This window comes from Thrips palmi, unplaced genomic scaffold (genome assembly GCF_012932325.1).
Source record: "Thrips palmi isolate BJ-2018 unplaced genomic scaffold, TpBJ-2018v1 HiC_scaffold_16, whole genome shotgun sequence".
NCBI lineage: Eukaryota > Metazoa > Arthropoda > Insecta > Thysanoptera > Thripidae > Thrips > Thrips palmi.
In genome coordinates this window covers 15,938,910-15,957,672 of record NW_023144625.1, presented here as the reverse complement: position 1 = coordinate 15,957,672, position 18,763 = coordinate 15,938,910, and the positions used below count along the sequence as shown (strand labels likewise).

The following is an 18,763-nucleotide window of genomic DNA, read 5'->3' as shown; positions in this document are numbered from 1 at the left end:
CACGAAGGGGCGAAGGGGTGGCGGTCCCGCCGAGTCGTTATCGGCGAGCGGCCCGGCCGCCCTGATGACGGGAATCATTTAAAAAGCCATCTTCTTCTAAACAAAGTGAGGCGATGAGGTGCGCAATCCCGCTTGATTACGAGAAGAAGAAGGAGAAGAGGCGGCGGCGGCGTTTTGTGCGCTCTGAGGGGCCGACTGCCTTCAGACTGCCTTCAGACTCTCGGCAGGCCTCCGCTCCACCGGACGGCGTTACGTCGTAAAGTTGCGGCCGGAAGGCGCATGATGAGAAACCGAAGCGGGACCGCCATCGGGGACCATCGGGGACCATCGGGCCGGCGATGACAAACGTGGAAAATTGTGACGAATCACGCGGGAGGAGAAGGCAAGGGGCTTGTCCATCCACCGCGCCGCCACCGCCCTGCCGATTGCCGATCGACGAGGAGCGTTGCGAGATCTAATCGGAAGGGGATCGGGGCTTCGGTCCGGCGCCGCACCAGCCCAGCCGGCCACTCATTCGGCACTCCGTTTGGCGGTGCCGCCGGGTCCTGGCTTTGTCCTGGAGTCCCCGTCACGCCCTCCCCTCTTCCAGAGTAGAAAATGTCAGCAGACAAGCGACGCGCCTCGAAGAGCGATGCTGCAAAAACGAATTTCAGAGCGGCCCGTTAATAACCACCTCCAGCAAAAACAAAAAAAGGTAAACAACAAAAAGAAACAAGAAGGACCGCTCGCGGTCGGCGACTGAGTGGCCCAGAGCAAGGCTGCAGCAAGGCTGGAGCTGCTGATAGCGAAGGAACCGTCACGACCTTGGACGTCCATTTTTCTCTGCCGGCGGGTGCCTTTGCCGTTGACGAGGCCGTGCCGTTCGACGCGGCCCTTTCGGCGCCCTCTCGCCCCGAGGTGCCCGGAGCAGGCGGAGCAGGCCCGGAGCCTCCACGACCTCCCCCAGGATAACGCCATCTGGAGCGTGACGCCAAGGGGCGGGGCGAGCGGGGCGGCGCGATATATTTCAGTTCATTAGGGAAATTAATTACATGGTGCCACATCCGGGCGGCCGCGCCGTGCGTGCAGGTCTCCCCGACAGTCGCAGTGGCACCGCCAGCCTGGCGCGGCGCGGCCTCGCGGACGTGGCCGCGGACGTCTGTTTCTCCTAACTCGGCCGGACAGCGCGGCGGCGCGGCGGCGCGCGGCGCCTTGGTTTGCGCCTCGGTGCACCAGCACCTCCGCGTCGTCATCGGCGCCGTCATCGCCGTGGTCGTCCGTTACCCGAAAGTTGGTTATTGATTGCCGCGCCACTCCGGCCGGACTGGCGCTACACTGGCGGCGCGCTCGCTGCACTGGGTGCGCTGAGGCACGCGGGCCGGTGATGGGAACCAATGGGAACCCGGCAAGTCGGCCGGCCACTAGCAGGCCACTAGCAGGGGCCACGGGGCCACACTGCAGGAAACGTGCCGGGGCAGACGAAGGCAGACGAAGGCAGCCGGCGCCGCGCGGCAGAACCCCGCAAGTGTTTGGCGCGCACGTGCAGTTACCACCGAGTGGCCACGGAGCGCCCAGCCTCGGCTCTGCCTTGGCGCAGCCCGATCACTTGCCGATGTGTCCATCACGCAACCAATGGTCATTAGTGAGTCAGCAAGAGCCGGGCCTGGCCGGCCGGGCTTGTGCGCCTCAAGGGAGAGCCCCGCGGTCTCGCCCCGCCCCGCCCCGCCCCGCCCCGCCCCGCCACGCAGACGATACCCGCCACCAGCCTTTATATACACATTCAAACGTTAACAATCATGCTCCAGCCCGCGGAAGATTTTTCTCGACGTGGAAAAAAATATGCACGCCGGCGGCGGCGCGGGGAGTCGAACCCACAACCTGCTGCACCGCGTCTTAACGGCCGCGGCCGCGGAATGGTCTTGACGCGGTGTAATGCGCGCTGCCCTACATGGAGAGGGCTAATGGTGTGCCGAAAACCCCGGCGCGCTTTCTCGTCCTGCTCCTCGTGGCCGTGCTGGCCGTGCTGGCCGTGCCGGCCCCTACACCCCTACGGCCGCGTTGACGCCGTTGACGCTGCTGCAGTGTAGGTACTGCAGTGCCGCAGCAGAGAGCCGCCGCGTCGCCAGCCCCATTCCGGGGGTAATTAAAACGCGCTCGTCTGTGTGCAATGTCCGCGTGCTCGGCGTTCCGCCCGAGTTTTTCCTCTGTTCGACGCGGGCCGCACTCATCAGCGGCCCGCTGGACACTCCGGACCGCTCCGCTCCGGACACTTGATACCGCGAAGCGCCGCGGCGCGCCGTCCCGCTGCAGCCATCCAGCCTCCAGCGGCCTCCAGCGGCCTCCAGTGCAGCGGCCTGCAGCCGGACTCCTACAACGGGTCCCGTTCGGGCCGGGATGAGCGCGGTGACCGGCCGCGCCGGCCGACTTGCCGGGGTTGCGTTATAGTCTTGCGTGGCGGCGTGGCGGCCTGGCGCGGTGAGGGGCACTAAAGGCGGACGGGTTTGCCGTCGAGCAGGCCGTCGAGCAAATCCAGCTGCAGCAGCACGCCGCGCGGGTTCGCATACCGCCCGGGCAGTACCACAAAGGACCGCGCGGAAAGCGGAAATCGGCCGCGAAGCAGGGCTCTGGTTCTGTCTGCCTCGCACCTTGACGTGATCCCCGATGAGTGCGAGAGAGACAGAATGACGGAAACGACTCTCGGAGCCAGTGCGAGCGAGTGCGAGTGATGGATCAGGGAACGCGACTGCAAATCCGGTCAGCAGGTGGACGGTACCGGTCCGGCCCGGCAGTCTCCCGCAGTCTCCGGCCAGGAAAACGGCATGGCGACGTCGCAGCGCGGAGAGCGGAGCGGAGCAGCGGAGAGGCAGCGGGGCTTTCAGGAAGTCGTAGAGCGCGCGGTGCGGCGGTGCGCGGAATGGTGATCGGGGATCACCTGTCGCTAGCCCACGTAGGCAGGCAGGCCGGCCACGTCGCCAGACCCACATTCACATTCGCCTTGACAGTAATCGCCACATTCACATTCGCATTGGCGATGTGTTTACATTTCCATTCACATTATTATACACTTAAGTGTCCACGCCCGTGGCGGGAAAAGGGGAAAGGGAGGGGGGGGGTCATTTCTCCAAAGTGACGCGCTCCACTCCGCGGTCCCGCGTCTTGAACCCGAGCGCCGCGCCGCTGCACCCTCCTTCCCAGATGAGTAATTAGCAGAGGACGCGCCTCTCTCTTTCTCTGTCCCGCTCGTCAACGTCCCCGGCGTGATGTCTCACTCGCTCCGCCACGTCCTCTGCTTGATAAATGGTCCGATCCTGACCCAGGCCGTGCCGTGCCGCGCCGTGCCGTGCCACACGTCGTCCTGGACACGGAGCGCCCGCGGCGCCACGGTCCACACCGCGCCAATCGGCAAAGCCTCGGCCAAAGCCAACCGGGCCGGGCCACATCCCCCGGTGCGGCACGAACTGGGGCCTGGGTCTGGGGTTCGAATCTCGGCCACGGATCTAAATTTTTTTTTGTGAACTCCGCGGAGGCAGATAAACGCGACGAGTCTGCAACCGCTTCGCCCGCCTTGAGGAGTATCTGAATTGTAGATGATGATGGCTTTGATGAAATCCCCCGCCGGATCCGCGTCGGCGTCGTCGGCGACGTCGGCGTCCCGGACCTTAATCGGCCACTTGGGCGTCGTGTCGGCGGGAAGGGTTCTGCCGGTGTGGCCGGTACGGCGCCGGGACCATCAGGATGGGGATTGCGTCGGCGGGCCAGGCCGTGGCCACGCCGTCCTCGTGACGCAGGTGGACCCGGGGGACCTCCAGGACCTCCTCGTGTTGTGTCTGCAGCAGGTAGCAGGTGTCATTACACGTAATTTGAGATGAGCCGGGCTTCCTCTCGGCCGCCGAGCCGCCGGCGGATCCAGGAGCAGGAGGGGGACGGGGCAGCGGTATGCGGGTGGGTGGGTGCGCAACCGGTAAAGGATTGGGGGGGGGGGCTCCGAACGTTGCATCTGTCCCTCTCGAACCCTTCCGAAACGCTCCGTGAGTGTGAGAGAGACGGGGGAGGATGAGGCGCACGGATAAATGGGGATAAAACAGTGTGCGTAATAACGGCAGTGCCCGGCGAGCATTGTTCTGTCAGCTCGGAAATTCATTTCGGAGGGACGGGGCTGGCCAGCCATTGGGCCAGCCGGCCGGCCGGACACGATGAGTGGCGTCGGCGTCGTCTGGGCGTCGCGGCGGCCTCGACGACCACGCCGAGGGGCAGAGCAGCGCCAAGCAGCGCCAACGGGGGCCGACGGGACGGGCCATGCGGAGGGAGACCACTTCCTGGAAACCATTTGGCGTTCAACTAGAAAGCACTTGGCGCTTCTTCCTCTTTTTCGTGCCGTGCTGCCTGCGGGGCCTGCGGCATGTATTCGTCGCCTCGCCAGCCCCGCTGGCCCCGCTGCTGCAGTGCTATGGCAGTGCTGCCGCGAGATCCCCGTGTCGACAGACCGCAGTGGCACCACGACGGCGCCCCTCCCCGTCATGTCGCACACACAGAGCAGAGGCCGTCTCGTCTCCGCGACGACCGCAGACCAAGGCAGGGACCGCAGGACCGCAGGCACCAAGGCGGGGAGGGGACGCAGGGCGACCAGGCCGACCACAGCGGCGGCGGCGTGGCACGGCATGGCGGCGCCCATCGCCGGAGGAGCAAAGAAACGGGCGCCGGGTCCCGACCGCCCCCAAGACCGCCCCGCCGCCGCCCTTCGCCCTGTTGCGCGGCGGGCCGCGAGGTGCTGCAGGACGACGACGACGTAACCCAGAATGACTTGGTCCGCCCACGAACCGAGAGAGGACGCCGCGCGGCGCGGGGCGGGGGTCGCAGCAGGTCCCGACCCGACGCTTCGTCAGCAACCGCTGCCCCGTCCCGTCCGAATCGGTAAACGCCGGGGGATGGAAATCGAAGCCCCTTGGCTGTCTGAATTTCTCTGTGCTAGCTGGCTAGCGGGGCCGTTGCCAACCGCGCCAATTACACCGTAAAATGGAACTGGAATGGCGGCGGCGCCTCCGCGGCCCCGCGTCAGTCCGTCAGTCCCGCGCGAGTGCGACGAGGGAAGGAAAGTGACGCGCAGTGGGCCCTGCCTGCAGCCGTGCGCCGTGCTCGTGCTTGCCCCGGCTCGCCTTGCTGCAGCAGTGCTCCAGCGGCGCACATCTCCATAAAGACCCCCGTCCCGGCCCCCGTTTGCGCAGCGCCGTGCGCGCAGCATGCGCAGCTCGTAGGTAATTAAGCGATCTGCAGCCAAAGATCAATAGGCCTCCGCCTAGATCACGATGCATTAATGCACGCCGGGCGGGGCGGGGCGCGGCCCTGCAGTGCGGGGCCGGCGGCGGCGCTGGACTAGTTTTTCGCGCTGCTTACGTCAACTGGCGCGGAATACGTATAACGGCCTGCAATGCACTGCCATGCGCTGCAATGCGTGGGGAGGAAGTCGCCGCGTTTAGCGTTTAGCAATGTACGCGCGCTACGACGGCCGACCGACACTTATTATGACTTGATTTTTATTTGGTGCGCTGCACGCCGCGCGGCCGAACCCCCCACGGCGCGGCGCCGCCTGGTCGTGTTTCGCGGATTCGCTTCCTCGGTGCGAACCTAGTTTTGGTTTTCACTGCGCAGCCTGGAGCAGCCTCGACGGGAGCAGTCCGCCGCGCTGGCAGGAGAGACGCCGCGGCCCCGGGGCCGGGCTGGCTCCATCCATTGTGCTCCCCAGCACATAAACCTAGAAACAGAAACTGTTCGCTTGGCCTCTGGCCCGGCCCGCAGCCCTAGAGTCCTAGAGTGTACACAGGCCGGGTTACGACTCTGCGATTGGCCTGGCCGGGCCGGGCCGGGGGGTCCGCTTGTTCAAATAACGACCCGGCCGTTGTTGGCAGCGGCGTGGCTTCAATTGCACCGAGACAGTCGAGACAGGTGCCACCGAGGGGCGTGGCCGGCGTGGCTGGCGTGGCCGAGGGACTGGAGTCGGACAGGCGGTGGAGGAGCAGGCGATGCCCCGATGCCGGCGCCAAGGCGCGAGCGGCGCGGGCCGTGAGCTGCGAGTGCACGCTCCACGCTGCGCAGTGCTCGGCCCTGCTCCGCGGCCCGCACAAGAAAGGCGCCGTAATGGCCAGCACCCGGGCTGCTTCATTAGCACAGCAGCCGGACCGGCCGGGACGGGGCGGGACGCGGCCATGCTGGCCATGCTGACCCTGCAGCGCTCCCTTCGTCCTCGCCGGCCTTGCTTCGCGAGCTTCGCGGCGTGGAGAGCCGAGCGCCCGCGGAGTCCAGGGTAGGCAACCCAGCGCGGCAGGCCGTCTCGGCGGCGCTGCCTACCCTGGACTCCGCGGGCGCTCCGCTGACGCGCACCTCTACCTTTACTGTCTCTTTTATTCCCACTGCACCCGACTGACCCCATGTCCTTGTTGTTGCAGGCGTTATGCGTCGCGGGTGGCCGCTGCCTCCAGTGCTGCTGCTGCTGCTGCCCGCGCTGCTGGGGGTCCGCGGCCACGGCGGCACCGACGTCGCCGCCAAGCTCCGCCATTCGCGCGGGGCGTTCGGCGCGTTCGGCGCGGGCCCGGCGTACGGCGCCGCCCTGGACGAGCTCGAGCTGCTCGCGCAGATCGCGGACGCGCCGGTCGACGACGGTAAGGTTCCGAGTTTCACCCACTGCCAATCAATCAGGCCGGGGCTGGCGCGGTTTTACAGTGGCCGGGGGGCGTTCCGCGGGGCTGGACGGACCGCGGGACGCTCGCTGAAATAATTTACTCTACCGGCATGCCGTCAGCCTCTCTCTCTCTCCTCGTGGCCTTTCGCCCGTTCAATGGTTGCTCTGCCTCTAAACTTGGCTGCGCAGGGCAATAAAAATGTAGCTGAGCTGCCATAAAGACGTACTGAACTGGAACACACTGGGCTAGGCGCGGTCGGTGCGGCGCGGCGTGCGGATCAGAGCCCTGGGCCTGGAGGCCTGGACGGCCTGGACGGGGTACCGCGGCGCCACACTCCAGTGGCCACACTCCAGTGGCCACATCCAGCAGTGAATGGGCTGGGCAGCTGGCGGCAGCAAGGGAAAGGGGTTGACCTTCCGATCAAAGGCGGGGAAGAGAAGAGAAGAGAACACCATACAGCTCTCTGGCGGCGCCGCGCCGCGTGCCGGGGCCTGCCATGGCGTTGCGCCGGCGGCGTGCCGACGGACGGGTACGGGTATCGGTGTAGGGTTGCGGTGAAAGCACGGCACAAAGCCCTTCGTCACATCGTGGACGTGGCGGGACGTGGCGGCCGCCGCCGCGTTTTCAGCGCGTTTTTGCCCGGCCCGCGTGGCTGGCGTGGCGCGGCGCGAGGCGTTTCCCGTTCCGCGCCGTGCCGTGCCTTTCTAATCGTCGCGACAGACCGGCACACCGGCACACCGGCACCGCACCGAGCCGCGTTTATATCCGCCGTCGGCGGCGGCGCGGCGGCCGGGGGCTCCGGGGAAGTGACGCCAGCAGGCCGGATCGCGGCCCTCCATGAGTGCGAGAGAGACAGAGCGGCCAAAGAGTTCGCAACCAGCCCGCAGGCGAGGCGAGGGGCATAGCAAACAATTATGCCGGCCGTTCCGTTCCGCGCCGTCGAAATAACCGCAGCTGCAGCGGCCCTCGCGGAGGCCCTTGCGGAGGCCCGCCGTCGCCGAGCTGTCGCGCTATGGCCGCGCCGCGTTGCCCTCGCCTTCGCGTTCTCACACGCCTGCAACTGTCGGGGCTTCAGCCCGGGGGCCCGTTTCGCTGTCTCTGTCGCACTCATGGGGCCGAGAGGGCGCGGCAGCCTCTGCCTTCGGAGGTCCTCGGGGTCCTTGGCCGCGGTGGCAACGCCATGCACTCCTTGACGCGTTCGCCGACTCGCGTCCCGTACGTGTCACTCGTAACGACGCCACTGATAACCATTGGCGTTCTGTGCCGACGGGAAAAACGGCCTCGGGCTGCCCGTCGCCGTCGTCCTCCTCGGCGCGCTCATGGCGTGATGGATGTAATGCGACAAATTGAGAGGAAGGCGGTAGATTGGTGGGCGGGGCGAGAGAGCTCACGAGAGAAATAAATAATGATGTGTTTGTTTCTGCGTCAAGCATTACTCTCTGACGATTCTCACGTGGAAGGTGCACCGAGTCCTCTCTTCCCCTTCCCTCCCACGCCCGCGCGGCCTGGCGTGGCCCCGGGGTGCCAGTTCCAGGTTCCAGCACGCACTCGCGGCATCTCTTCCCTTTCTTCCCTCGGTGGACACTGCTTCAGTTTGTTTTTGTCGCTACCGGTGCTGCCGGTCCCGGCCGTCGCGTGGCTCATCAGTACCGGGGCTGAGAAAGGCAACGGGACGGGACGGGACGGGATGGGGCCGCCATGCCGATTTGTAAAGCCCCGCGGCTCCCACAATCTGAGACGCGATCTCATCATTTGTCGCCAGATGAAAACTGGGCTCGAGGGGGGGGGGATAAAAAAACGTGTAGCTTGCTCTGCCGAAGGTGAGAATTGCTGCGTGACTAATATGGTGCGTTCTCGTGTGTCCACAGGGAAGCTGACGTGCTTCACGTGCACCAACGGCACGGACAACGACCAGTGCAACAAGTACGCCGTCGACCGGCCGTGCGAACCTGGTGAGCCTAGCAACAAGTCCAGTGAAGTTAGCGAAGCTGCGCAGAGGAACCTCATTCACTTAAAAATTATTTTGGCTGTTTGATTCTCTGTAACGACGTGTTTGGTGTTGCAGGGCTGACCCTGTGTCGCACGGACCACGTGATTGAGCGCTTCCCCGTGCCCGTGGCGGGGGTGGGGGCGGGGGCGGGCGGTGCGGCCGGCGCCCCCTCGCGGCCCCGCAGCGTCCGCATCACCAAGTCCTGCGTGGCTGCCTCCGAGTGTTCCCGGGCCTCAGTCGGCTGCCGGGGCGTTGCTGGGGACTCGACGTACTTGCGAGTGAGTAGTCAAGTGAATCGTTCACAACTGATCCATAGGTCATTTTGTTTTTCAATTCTTGAAATACCTTTCGTTCTTGTTTCCAAGACATGTTTCGCCTATTTTACAGGTGTGTACCTCGTGTTGTGACTGGAGCTACTGCAATGAGCTGGCCCCGGCGGACACTCTCACGGCGGTGCTGGCTCTGTCTCGGAACACTGCCGGTGTCATACGACCTCTGCCAGCTCTGAGCACCGTGACTGTCTTTGTCTTGCTCTCGGTCATTTCAGATGTCTTCTAGTCAATGAAGGCAATGGGAATGGGGCTATTACCAAAGGAAAAAAATACTATGTATTACCGACTGAATGGACTTCTCAAGTAGAACGTATTCATTCATGTAAAGTAATTTAGAGGTCTGATTGTGGCTCTGTGATGTCTCAAGTCACCCTTATATATACTGTATAGTTTTTTGTCTAAGTTCTAGTACGAGTAAAATTCATGTACAAAATGTATAAAGATATTAAAAACTGTTGCATTTGAGGTTTTTTTCTAGTTTGTGTGTCCTTTCTTATTTCTGACCCTACTATATTGATTGTTGGTGGTAGAAAATAGGAAACAATCATAAGACACAAAATAACATAAGAAAAATATGTAATTTATTCTATGATAAAAGGTAAATTATTTTCTCCAAACACTAGGACGTCCTCTAAGACCTGGTCTGATGAGTTTCTTCCTCTCCTGCCTGTGTTTTCTCATCTTCTCATCCTCTTTGTCATCCCGTTTCACCTACAAGAAATCAGAAAGAAAATGTATAAAAGAACATACTGTAATGAAAAATTTTCATTCATATAATTGCGAAAAGATGTACATACCTTTAGTGTACTGAATGTCATCTCCCTGTTCCCAGAGAAGCCTATCTTTGCAACTGAATGATCCTCACGCTCCAAACGCTCCCCCAAACTTGTTCTAAAATTAATACAATTTGAAATTTTTTTTAAAAGAAATTCTTGGGTGTCATAGTAAAAAAATTATACAGTAATCATTAAACGAAGATTGACTTACTTCAATACTTGTTTCCGCTTCATTCCTTGCCTGATTCCCTTGAATTCTTCTCCTGGACGAAGTTCGAAGAATTTTGGCTGCTTTGTATTGCTACTAGTTCCTTCTGATGATTGTCTACTCATCTCTCTCTCTTCTATCTCTTTTACTTTCCGTTCTTTACGGATCAGGCGGTGCTGCATCTGCACTTCCTTCTTCCATTCGTTGTCATCATCTGAACTTGATGCAAAGTCAGATTCACCATCAGACTGTGGTTTTTCATCCTCCCCATCCTAAAATTATTGAGAGCAAGTTCATTGCAAAATAAAGTAAAACAAAAATATAAAAGTGATTCATGCAATGTATACTTACATCCACCTCTTCAAATTGAGTCTGGCTCATTGCTTGTTTCTTTGTTTCCTTCTTATTCGTCCTATCAACTCTTGATAATACTGGGTTCAGTAGCCTGGAAATAGGAAAAGGAAAATCAAGAATAAGAATAGTAGATCATTTTGTCAGAAGTCATGCATAATAATGATATAAAGGAGACAGTACCTATACTCTTCAGCATTTTTGTCAACCTGGAACTCAGGGTTCTCAAACAGAGCTTTGAAACGATCATCTTTGAGTAAGTTGGATCCTTGCTTATTTTTCTTGTTAGTTTCATCCATCATCTTCATAGCTAAATCTTTGTTAACCTTAGGTAATTTCTGTCAAACATAAAATAAAACACTTCAGCGACACATATTTAAAAAAAAAGTAAGTACAGTAATTCAGAGCTGAAAATGTGGAATATTGAGGACAAAGTGAGAATAAGTATACCTGCAAAACAACTCTGTTTGTTCGCTCTTCCTCAATCTTTTCCTTTATCTTCTTCTTTCTGTACTGTTCAAACTCAAATGGATCAGCCACAGTCCTAGCCTTTTTGTATAATCTGATATCCATGAAGTATCCATGCATATATGCTCTGAGAAGATTAGTTCCTGGAAACACACAAATTAAATCAACAGTCACAATCGATAGTCACAAGAAAAAATCTCACAGCAGAAATACCAACCAATGAGGTGATCCAAGCCCAGATCTTCCAGCTCCCGCTTAGTGACAAACTTGTAATCATCATACATAGTTTCTGTTCTGCTCTCTTCCATTTCCTCAGTGAGGTTGTCCAGGAAACTGCACCATCTTGGGGCAGGACCCAGGCTCTGAAATCAACAAAGTAGTCTCCGAGTAAAATGAAATTCATCATGATTAATCTTGCACAAGGTTTAAACTTACAGGAATATAGAATGTTTGCATCTTGGGGCTCTCGGTAGCAAGGAAGAACATTCCAGAATTGGGTACTAAACAAAGATCATTGAACTGAGAACTTGCCTCAATAGACGTGAATATCTTTCCCTGTAAAACAAAAAATGTAAATGCAATCAAGACTTTCAATCATGGTTTAACATTACTGAGCTGGATAAAAGCTTACATTATTACGATCCCATATTTTAACAACAGAACTGTCCATTGAAAGTACTAGATCTTGCTGTTGATGGAAAGCTATGTTCTTGATGGGCAAGTTGTACATATGATCTTTTGTCTGAAATGGTTTGTTAGCTCTAATATCATAGAGTAAAATTTGTCCTGTTGCAGTACCTACTCCCATGGTAAGAGCCCCATTGAATGAGACATGGGTCACTGATGGAAATGTCTCTAGCCTGTAAAAAGAGAAGGAAAAATGTTTTGTTTAGAGAATGGTTTATCTCCTGGTTTGCAATGACGTCAAATGAAAACAAAAACAACATAACGCACTTGTTCTCTGCAACAACATCCAAAGCACAATCCAAAATGCCAACACGAGAGCGAGATCGTGGATCCCAGGCCTCAATTTTCCCTTCTTTTGTACCACACACAAGAAGGTGGTGAACAGGATTAATATTACAACACATAATATCGGAAGATTCTGAAGTGAAAGGACTCATGTACTGTCCTCTTTCTAAATTCAATCGATAGATATCTGGACTGGAGAGGACAATGAACTCAAATTAACAACAATCTCACCAAATATTTTAAAAACTTGAGGGAAAAAAAACAAAGAATACCTTGAACCAACTAAAAATACATCACAGGAGGGATAATGATACTTCATGTCATGTCCAAATTTAGGTATTCTAAGACGGTAGTAGCGGCCTGGGCCAGAATGGATTTCTACATATCGGTCACACTGAAGGAACACCATCTGAAACAACAAAAGAAAATATATCATTGTGATTCGACGATTGGATTGCAAGAAGAAACAGAGTTTACTGTACCTTTGTATAATCATCAGAAAGAATTTCAAATGTTACTACTTCTGAGTCAAAACATCTCTCAAATTTTTGAGACAATTGGTGAACATCAAAACATTTCACCCGAGGTTTATAAATTCCTGTGACCATTAGGAACTGCCCATCTTTAGAGAGGCGTATGGATGTACTAAGGCCTGGCATATCGAAGTCTTGAATAAGTTCAATACGTCTGCGTATGTCTGTAACAAATCAAATGCAGGTCTTCAGAAACTTCAAAAAGCACTAGATGAGCGAAATTCTTTCAAGGATCAAAAATACGCACCAACATTACTCTTTTGTAAGTGCCTTCTCTTTCTATCTGATAACCACTAAAATAATAAAACAAGAAAAACAGTCGGTTTAATATTTAATGTAAGGAAAAATAGAAGTTTGCTACAAGTTCTTGAAATAATCACTGCCATTGGGTGAGTGTTGATGTGAACTTACCTCAGGGAGTGATTTGCCAGCACTAAGGTTGTAAATTTTGACATTATTGTGGTCTGTCACCTGCATCTTTTCATTCGGTAAGATGCTCCAACACGATTAAACAAGAACACACAATCCTTATTTCAAATTTCTCTTGAAACTAAGAAATGTAACCATGCTCCATGCATGGGCTGTCTGCACGCTCTGTTTTCATTTCTTATTCACCATTTCTTCTTTTCCTTATCTGTTCCAAAACAGATGACCGAAACCTGATCATCTTTTGCGGTCAAACCACCTTCTCCTGGTTTCATGCCACAAATTTGCATCAGATTATGTAGAGTCGTCAAGATATTTTAAAGGAGGATGTTAAGAAGCACATTTATGACTTAAATGGTACAGATTTAATTTTTTACTAACATGTCTCATGCGAGCGTTACAGAACGTACCCACCCAAACTATCGTTTCGTTTGCTAATGGGTGCCCGGTGAGAGTGGGAGAGGCTCTATCGTCTGATACAAGCCGATTTTATGAGAAACGGAGGAATATGTCAAGCTTGAAAATTGGTGAGAATAATTTATGGTTCTCTACTGTATCTGCTGAAACAATTTGAATGGCGCTAGGTCCTGGAGACTGCTGGAATCCTCGCTCGCAGTACTCCAGTATATCGGTCCTTTACCCCACTGTTCATTTGCTACCTATAAGGAGATGTTCTACTTGTTCTTTAGTCTAGTTCTAATTAAAAGAAAGCTAAGTTGCCTCGTTATTTCCAAGATTTTGTTGATTTACTTTCGGGACTCAATGATTTGCGTTAGAGTTCGCTAACTAAATGCAGGTTAGGTCATCAGTTATGAGTCATATGTTTCCTTAATTTACCTTTTACTATGTAGTCTTTGCAAAACGTTTTTGCACAGATCAAATTTGAATAAATTGTGTACAGATTCTTTGTAAAAATTTCAATCTCTGGTACCCCAGCTTCCAGAGGGGAGGAATACTTAGATACCATTTGACAGTTGTAGACCATTTTCTCAAGGGCCTTGACAATAGGTACAATGAATGTACCTTCAACTTTTTTGCCTGTGGAATATGCAAATGCATAAAATTTTTCAATTTATGCAGGGAACACGATGGTCTCACAGTGGAGTTCCCATCCTTTCGTCGAATATATTGTATACGTAGTGCCTATAGCATTTGTAGTTCATTGTGGATGGCACCTCCAACTTAGTTTGTTTTAAGTTATTATTAAATGTTTCTGTTAGTTTTCTATAGACCTGTATTGTCCAATAGCATGAATGGCCATTAGTCTTCTTTTCCACTCATTCGGCATCTTTTGACACAAATTTTTAAAATTATCACCTTCAGTTTCTATTAGTTTTTTCCCATTTCCTTCCTTATATTTTCTCTTGGCTTTTTAATTACTATCTTTTAGTTTTTTGTGTTTGAAACTTGTCTATACTGTGCATTTTGCTCAGGTGTATAGTTACCCTCTTCCTTTCTTGAACACATTTTAGTGAGCATGGTAGTTCTAGTAATAGTGCCACTGTTTTTTTTCCTTTTGTTTTAGTATGATTTAACTTGTTGGCGTGTGGTATGATGCAAGCGGTTGATGCAGTGGCTTGCTGAGGTTGATGTGGCAGGCGCATGGCGCACCCACCTGCACCCAGCAGTGCGTCGTGCTATGCATCGTGCCTATCTGCGTGCCACTCCTTGTGCCACGCTCACTGCCTAGCCCACGCTAATCTCGTCTACAAAAAGATCTTGTACGAGCGACCCCCTCAACACATGGCTGCAATGCGTTCGCATGGTAAATTTTGTGTCATCCCCTCCCCTTAGCGATCCTTGAATAGCATGTTACAAATTTGTGGGCTAATGCATTATTTTCCTATTTCTATTTTCTAGGGAAAGCCAGCCAAGATGATGTGTGCTACGTTGTTGCAAAGTATGACTACACTGCTCAAGGTGCGCAGGAGCTGGATCTTCGCAAAAACGAACGTTATGTGCTGCTTGATGACTCAAAACACTGGTGGCGCGTCCAGAATGCAAGAAGTCAAGCAGGCTATGTCCCAAGCAATTATGTTAAGAAAGATAAACCTTCTTTATTTGACAGGTAAAGACGAATTTCTCTTCTACTGTTTTGTTTAAGATGGTCTAAATATTATGTGTTGTATTTTAACTTACAGCATCAAAAAGAAGGTTAAAAAGGGATCTGGTTCAAAAACACTTCCCTCTGGAAACTCTCCATCTAGAGCTATGGAATCTCCAACAATGGCACGGCGCTTACCTGCAGACCCATCTGAAGCAATCGGCACTGCAATTGTGAAGTACAACTATCAAGCTCAGCAACCAGATGAATTATCACTAGTCAAGGTAGATGGTAACGCAATTGAACTGCTCTGTCAATGATTGTATTCACTCACTAATTTTTTCAATTTATTTGCAGGGTACTCGTATCCTGATCTTAGAAAAGAGCAATGATGGTTGGTGGAGAGGCCAGAGTGGTGGTCAGGCTGGTTGGTTCCCTTCCAACTACACCCAGGCTGAGTGTGATGCAGATGACACTCTACATACTTATGCTATGGCAGAGAATGTCCTTGATATAGTAGTTGCGTTGTATTCATTCAACTCAACAAATGACCAAGAATTGTCATTTGAGAAGGGCGACCGTTTGGAAATTCTGGATCGCCCTCCATCAGACCCAGAGTGGTACAAGGCTAGGAATGGTCAGGGGCAAATAGGACTGGTGCCACGTAATTACCTTCAGGTTTGTATCGGATTGAGGTATACTGTATGCCATGTGATTTATGATGAAACTGTATTTATGGTCTCAATTCATTCTACCATGTAGGAATTGAGTGAGTACCTTACCCAACCTTACCAAAACCGTATTGGTGGAGGAGTGGAATCAATAGATCGTCGTCAGAATAGCAACAACACTGCACCCCGTACTCTTGAAAGACCACACTTGCTGGGCAAGCCATGGTACTATGGAAGTGTTACTCGGGCGCAATGTGACACTTTATTGAACCAACAAGGTCATGACGGTGACTTCCTTATACGGGACAGTGAAACAAATGTATGTAACTTATATATATCGCTTTTGCATGCTGTGCATGGTTTAAATACACATAAGCATCATAAAAAAATTGATTTGTTGTTGTTCTCTTTTTCTTGTTTTAGATGGGTGATTATTCAGTGTCACTCAAGGCCCCTGGCAGGAATAAGCATTTTCGAGTTCATGTGGAAGGTGCACTCTATTGCATTGGTCAACGCAAATTCCACACTCTGGAACAGCTTGTTGACCATTATCAACGTGCCCCTATCTACACTAATAAGCAAGGAGAAAAGCTTTACCTTGTGCGCCCCCTACCTCGACCAGCTCAGACGTAAATACTTTCTGTATGTGTGTGTTGTGACTGTTAGCCCCTGTGGGCCTGTATGGCAGTCTGGTGTTAATCCGATTGCTCTACAACTTTGGAATTTTGTATGAATGTTTTTTAACTTACCATTTTTTAACAAAAATTAGCCAATAGACTAAGAATTCAGTCCAATCAAACTAAATGCAGAATGCATTTTAAATAAATTAGGAACAATTTATTATTGACTTATGCAGTTGTAGGAGTGAAGTCTTGCATGTTGTGTGCTTGACTTCTGACCATTTTAGTTTATGATTAACTATATTTCCTGTATCAATATTCTTGTGTAAGTAAAGCAATGTATTGATTTGTTTAAATGGAGTACTACACAAGCTTAGTTAAATTCATTCTGTGTTGAATTTGAACAAGAACCTAAATGTCATTGGTTATGTTCAGGAAATCTTATAGGACTTAAATATTTTGTAGTTGGTGGAAGAGGCTGTTGACGGTTGTTCACTTTATTTCAGACCTACATCTAGCTTCTTATGTTGAACATCTTTTTTAAATCTCAATAGCTCTCCTCACTGCCAAGATATAATAATTCCCAGAGGAGTAGCATGGGTGTGCATGCTAAACATGATATTAGCCATCCTGGATAAATTGTTGGTTTTGTTTTTTGTTTTGCTTGCAATGTAAACCCACTTTCTCCTTCGCAGAGTCAGGGTTAAGTAATTTGATCAAACCCTGCAAACATATTATGTGCACAAGATTTTCATTTTGGAAGTTTTAACTGATAAAACTTAACTAAGCATATATGATCGCTTTTAAAATGCATTACACTCTAATTGCAACTCTCTTTTTTTGTGCATTTTGATTTTTTCTTTAGTTTTGTTCTGAACTTCAGGAAGTGTGTCTTATTGGATATTCTGTGTGTGTTTGTGTGAATTTTCTTTTTCTTTGTGACAAAAAGATGTTCAAAGATGTGCTGAAGGAGTGTTTCTATGCACAGAAGGCCCCTGCTATCGTAGAGTGGCTTTTGTAATAAAAAGCAAAATTTATCCCTTTTTCTTTTGTGTTATCTAAGAGACAAAGGAAACATACTCTATCTGAAGTCTGAGCATTTTGTTTTGATTTTCTCTCTACAATTTGATAAATAATTTTTGTCTTTTAAACAATAAATTTTGACAGTTTTCCCGGTTGTAGACTGATTGTAGACTGATAATACAATACACGTTCAAATTGTAATTAGTTTTTGTTTATATCTTTGTATAGAATATTTATTTCACATAATGATTCAAAGTTGGCTTTGTAGTTTAAGTTGACTATATGGTGCATACAATTCTGCTCCTTGTTATTCTTTGCTTTGTTTTATTTTTCTTACTGTCCATTTTATGAATCTCTTTGTGCCGCTTAAGTGATGTGATACCTATATCTCTTTCTGGGACTGTTCAATACAGTGATGAAGCATGATATGAATTTGGATTGATTTTATCCTGTTACATCACATGCACTTAAATAAAACTCTAAGATCAATTTCTTGCAGTAACCAATTGTAATATTTCTATGGATCAAGACTTGAATAGCTCTGCATTCAGCTTAGTAACACGCTTTTTGGCGGGTTTTATAATATTGAATAAGTTTATTGCCATGTATTTAACCAAGTGAACTTGAATAGTACAAGCTTTACGTCCTTTGTGGTCTAGGATAACCAGAAATATTGTTTCTTCTGTGCAAGCCCTGCCACTTTTTACTGACAAAAAAAAATTTTGCTGGAAAAGCTCTTAATTATGGTGTTTTTCAAAACCACTTTAGTACTTGATATTTGCTTTGTGTAGATGTCTAATTTTAAAGAAACAGAGTAATGTTTGTTGTCTGTGTTTTGGAAGTTTTAGTGTGTTCTTTCCTTATATTGAAATGACTGATTTTGTGCTAGTATGGTTTACATCACAGTTCTTTATTGATGCTGTGTATTCCAAAATTATTTGAATTGGTGCTTTGTGCTTCTTTTAAGAACTAGTCAGAAGAAAAAATTAACAGGTTGAATGAATGGAAGGCAGTTATGACTATTTGCAGCATCCGGCTTGACCCTCTTCTTTTCCCATCATTCATTTCGTCATGTTTTCCTGAACATTGAATCTAATTGAGCTCTGCTGGTTGTAACACGCGTTAGTAACTTGAGATCTGGTTCTTGTAAGGTAATCAGACCCAGAGATAAGAGTACACTCTTTACTGATACTGTATTGTAAATCCTAAATTGCAGAATCACTGTAAATATGTAAGTCTCCAGGGCAACTTGTTTAAGGAGGCACCTAGTCACTCACCATCGATATTTGAAGAAAATCCTTCATTTTATAGGGGGACATGGGGCTTTTTTATAGTTTTAAATATTGTGTCAAACAGTGATTTTATACCGGTTTCTTTTACTGTAACCTTGGACGCACTGTATTCATTCTCAGAAAAGGAGTGAAACTACATAATTTTTGATGTGCAACTTTAACCAAAACAGAATTTTGTATGAATAGTGTGAATCCTTTCTTCCTCCATCTCGACTATTAGTATTTAATTAAAGTTTGTAAGTTGGAGAAAAACAATGTTGTTTTTTTGCAAAATGTTGCATGCTCAAATGGGAACGCAGCTGAAAGTCTGACAAGTAAACTGATGGACTGATGGGTTTGGTGGCCACATCCCTTTTGAAAGCATATCTAGAATGTAGTTGCTCCAGTTCATGTTTTTACTTTTC

At 50.9% G+C, this 18,763-nt stretch overlaps 3 protein-coding genes across 4 annotated transcripts; 2 read left to right on the top strand and 1 right to left on the bottom strand.

The window, feature by feature from the left end:
• Positions 1 to 6,538: 6,538 nt before the first annotated feature.
• LOC117643039 (ly6/PLAUR domain-containing protein 6B-like) lies at positions 6,539 to 9,452 on the top strand (the record flags this gene model as incomplete). The annotated part of the gene is made up of 4 exons (XM_034381676.1): positions 6,539 to 6,632; positions 8,522 to 8,605; positions 8,719 to 8,921; positions 9,031 to 9,452. Coding segments are annotated over 4 exons (552 nt in total), but the record flags the coding sequence as incomplete, so codon positions are not given.
• Positions 9,453 to 9,534: 82 nt separating this feature from the next.
• Positions 9,535 to 12,915, bottom strand: LOC117642125 (nucleolar protein 10). Its single transcript, XM_034379975.1, has 14 exons — positions 12,695 to 12,915; positions 12,531 to 12,576; positions 12,233 to 12,447; positions 12,023 to 12,159; positions 11,733 to 11,942; positions 11,410 to 11,638; positions 11,214 to 11,333; positions 10,996 to 11,140; positions 10,761 to 10,921; positions 10,494 to 10,648; positions 10,311 to 10,404; positions 9,963 to 10,231; positions 9,773 to 9,866; positions 9,535 to 9,686 (listed from the first exon to the last, which is right to left on the bottom strand). Exons 1-14 carry the CDS (start codon positions 12,758 to 12,760, stop codon positions 9,579 to 9,581), a joined length of 2,049 nt encoding a protein of 682 aa, XP_034235866.1. The 5' UTR covers positions 12,761 to 12,915; the 3' UTR covers positions 9,535 to 9,578.
• Positions 12,916 to 13,103: 188 nt separating this feature from the next.
• On the top strand, positions 13,104 to 18,401 carry LOC117642126 (cytoplasmic protein NCK1). Of its 2 annotated transcripts, XM_034379977.1 has the most exons (7): positions 13,104 to 13,236; positions 14,235 to 14,474; positions 14,570 to 14,777; positions 14,851 to 15,037; positions 15,111 to 15,431; positions 15,516 to 15,743; positions 15,848 to 18,401. In XM_034379977.1, the coding sequence occupies exons 2-7, from the start codon at positions 14,312 to 14,314 to the stop codon at positions 16,055 to 16,057; spliced, it is 1,317 nt and encodes a 438-aa protein (XP_034235868.1). In that variant the 5' UTR covers positions 13,104 to 13,236; positions 14,235 to 14,311; the 3' UTR covers positions 16,058 to 18,401. The 2 variants fall into 2 exon arrangements, with proteins under 2 accessions (XP_034235868.1, XP_034235869.1); XM_034379978.1 differs by lacking the exon at positions 14,235 to 14,474 and having other exon boundaries at positions 13,119 to 13,236.
• The last annotated feature ends 362 nt before the right edge of the window (positions 18,402 to 18,763 follow it).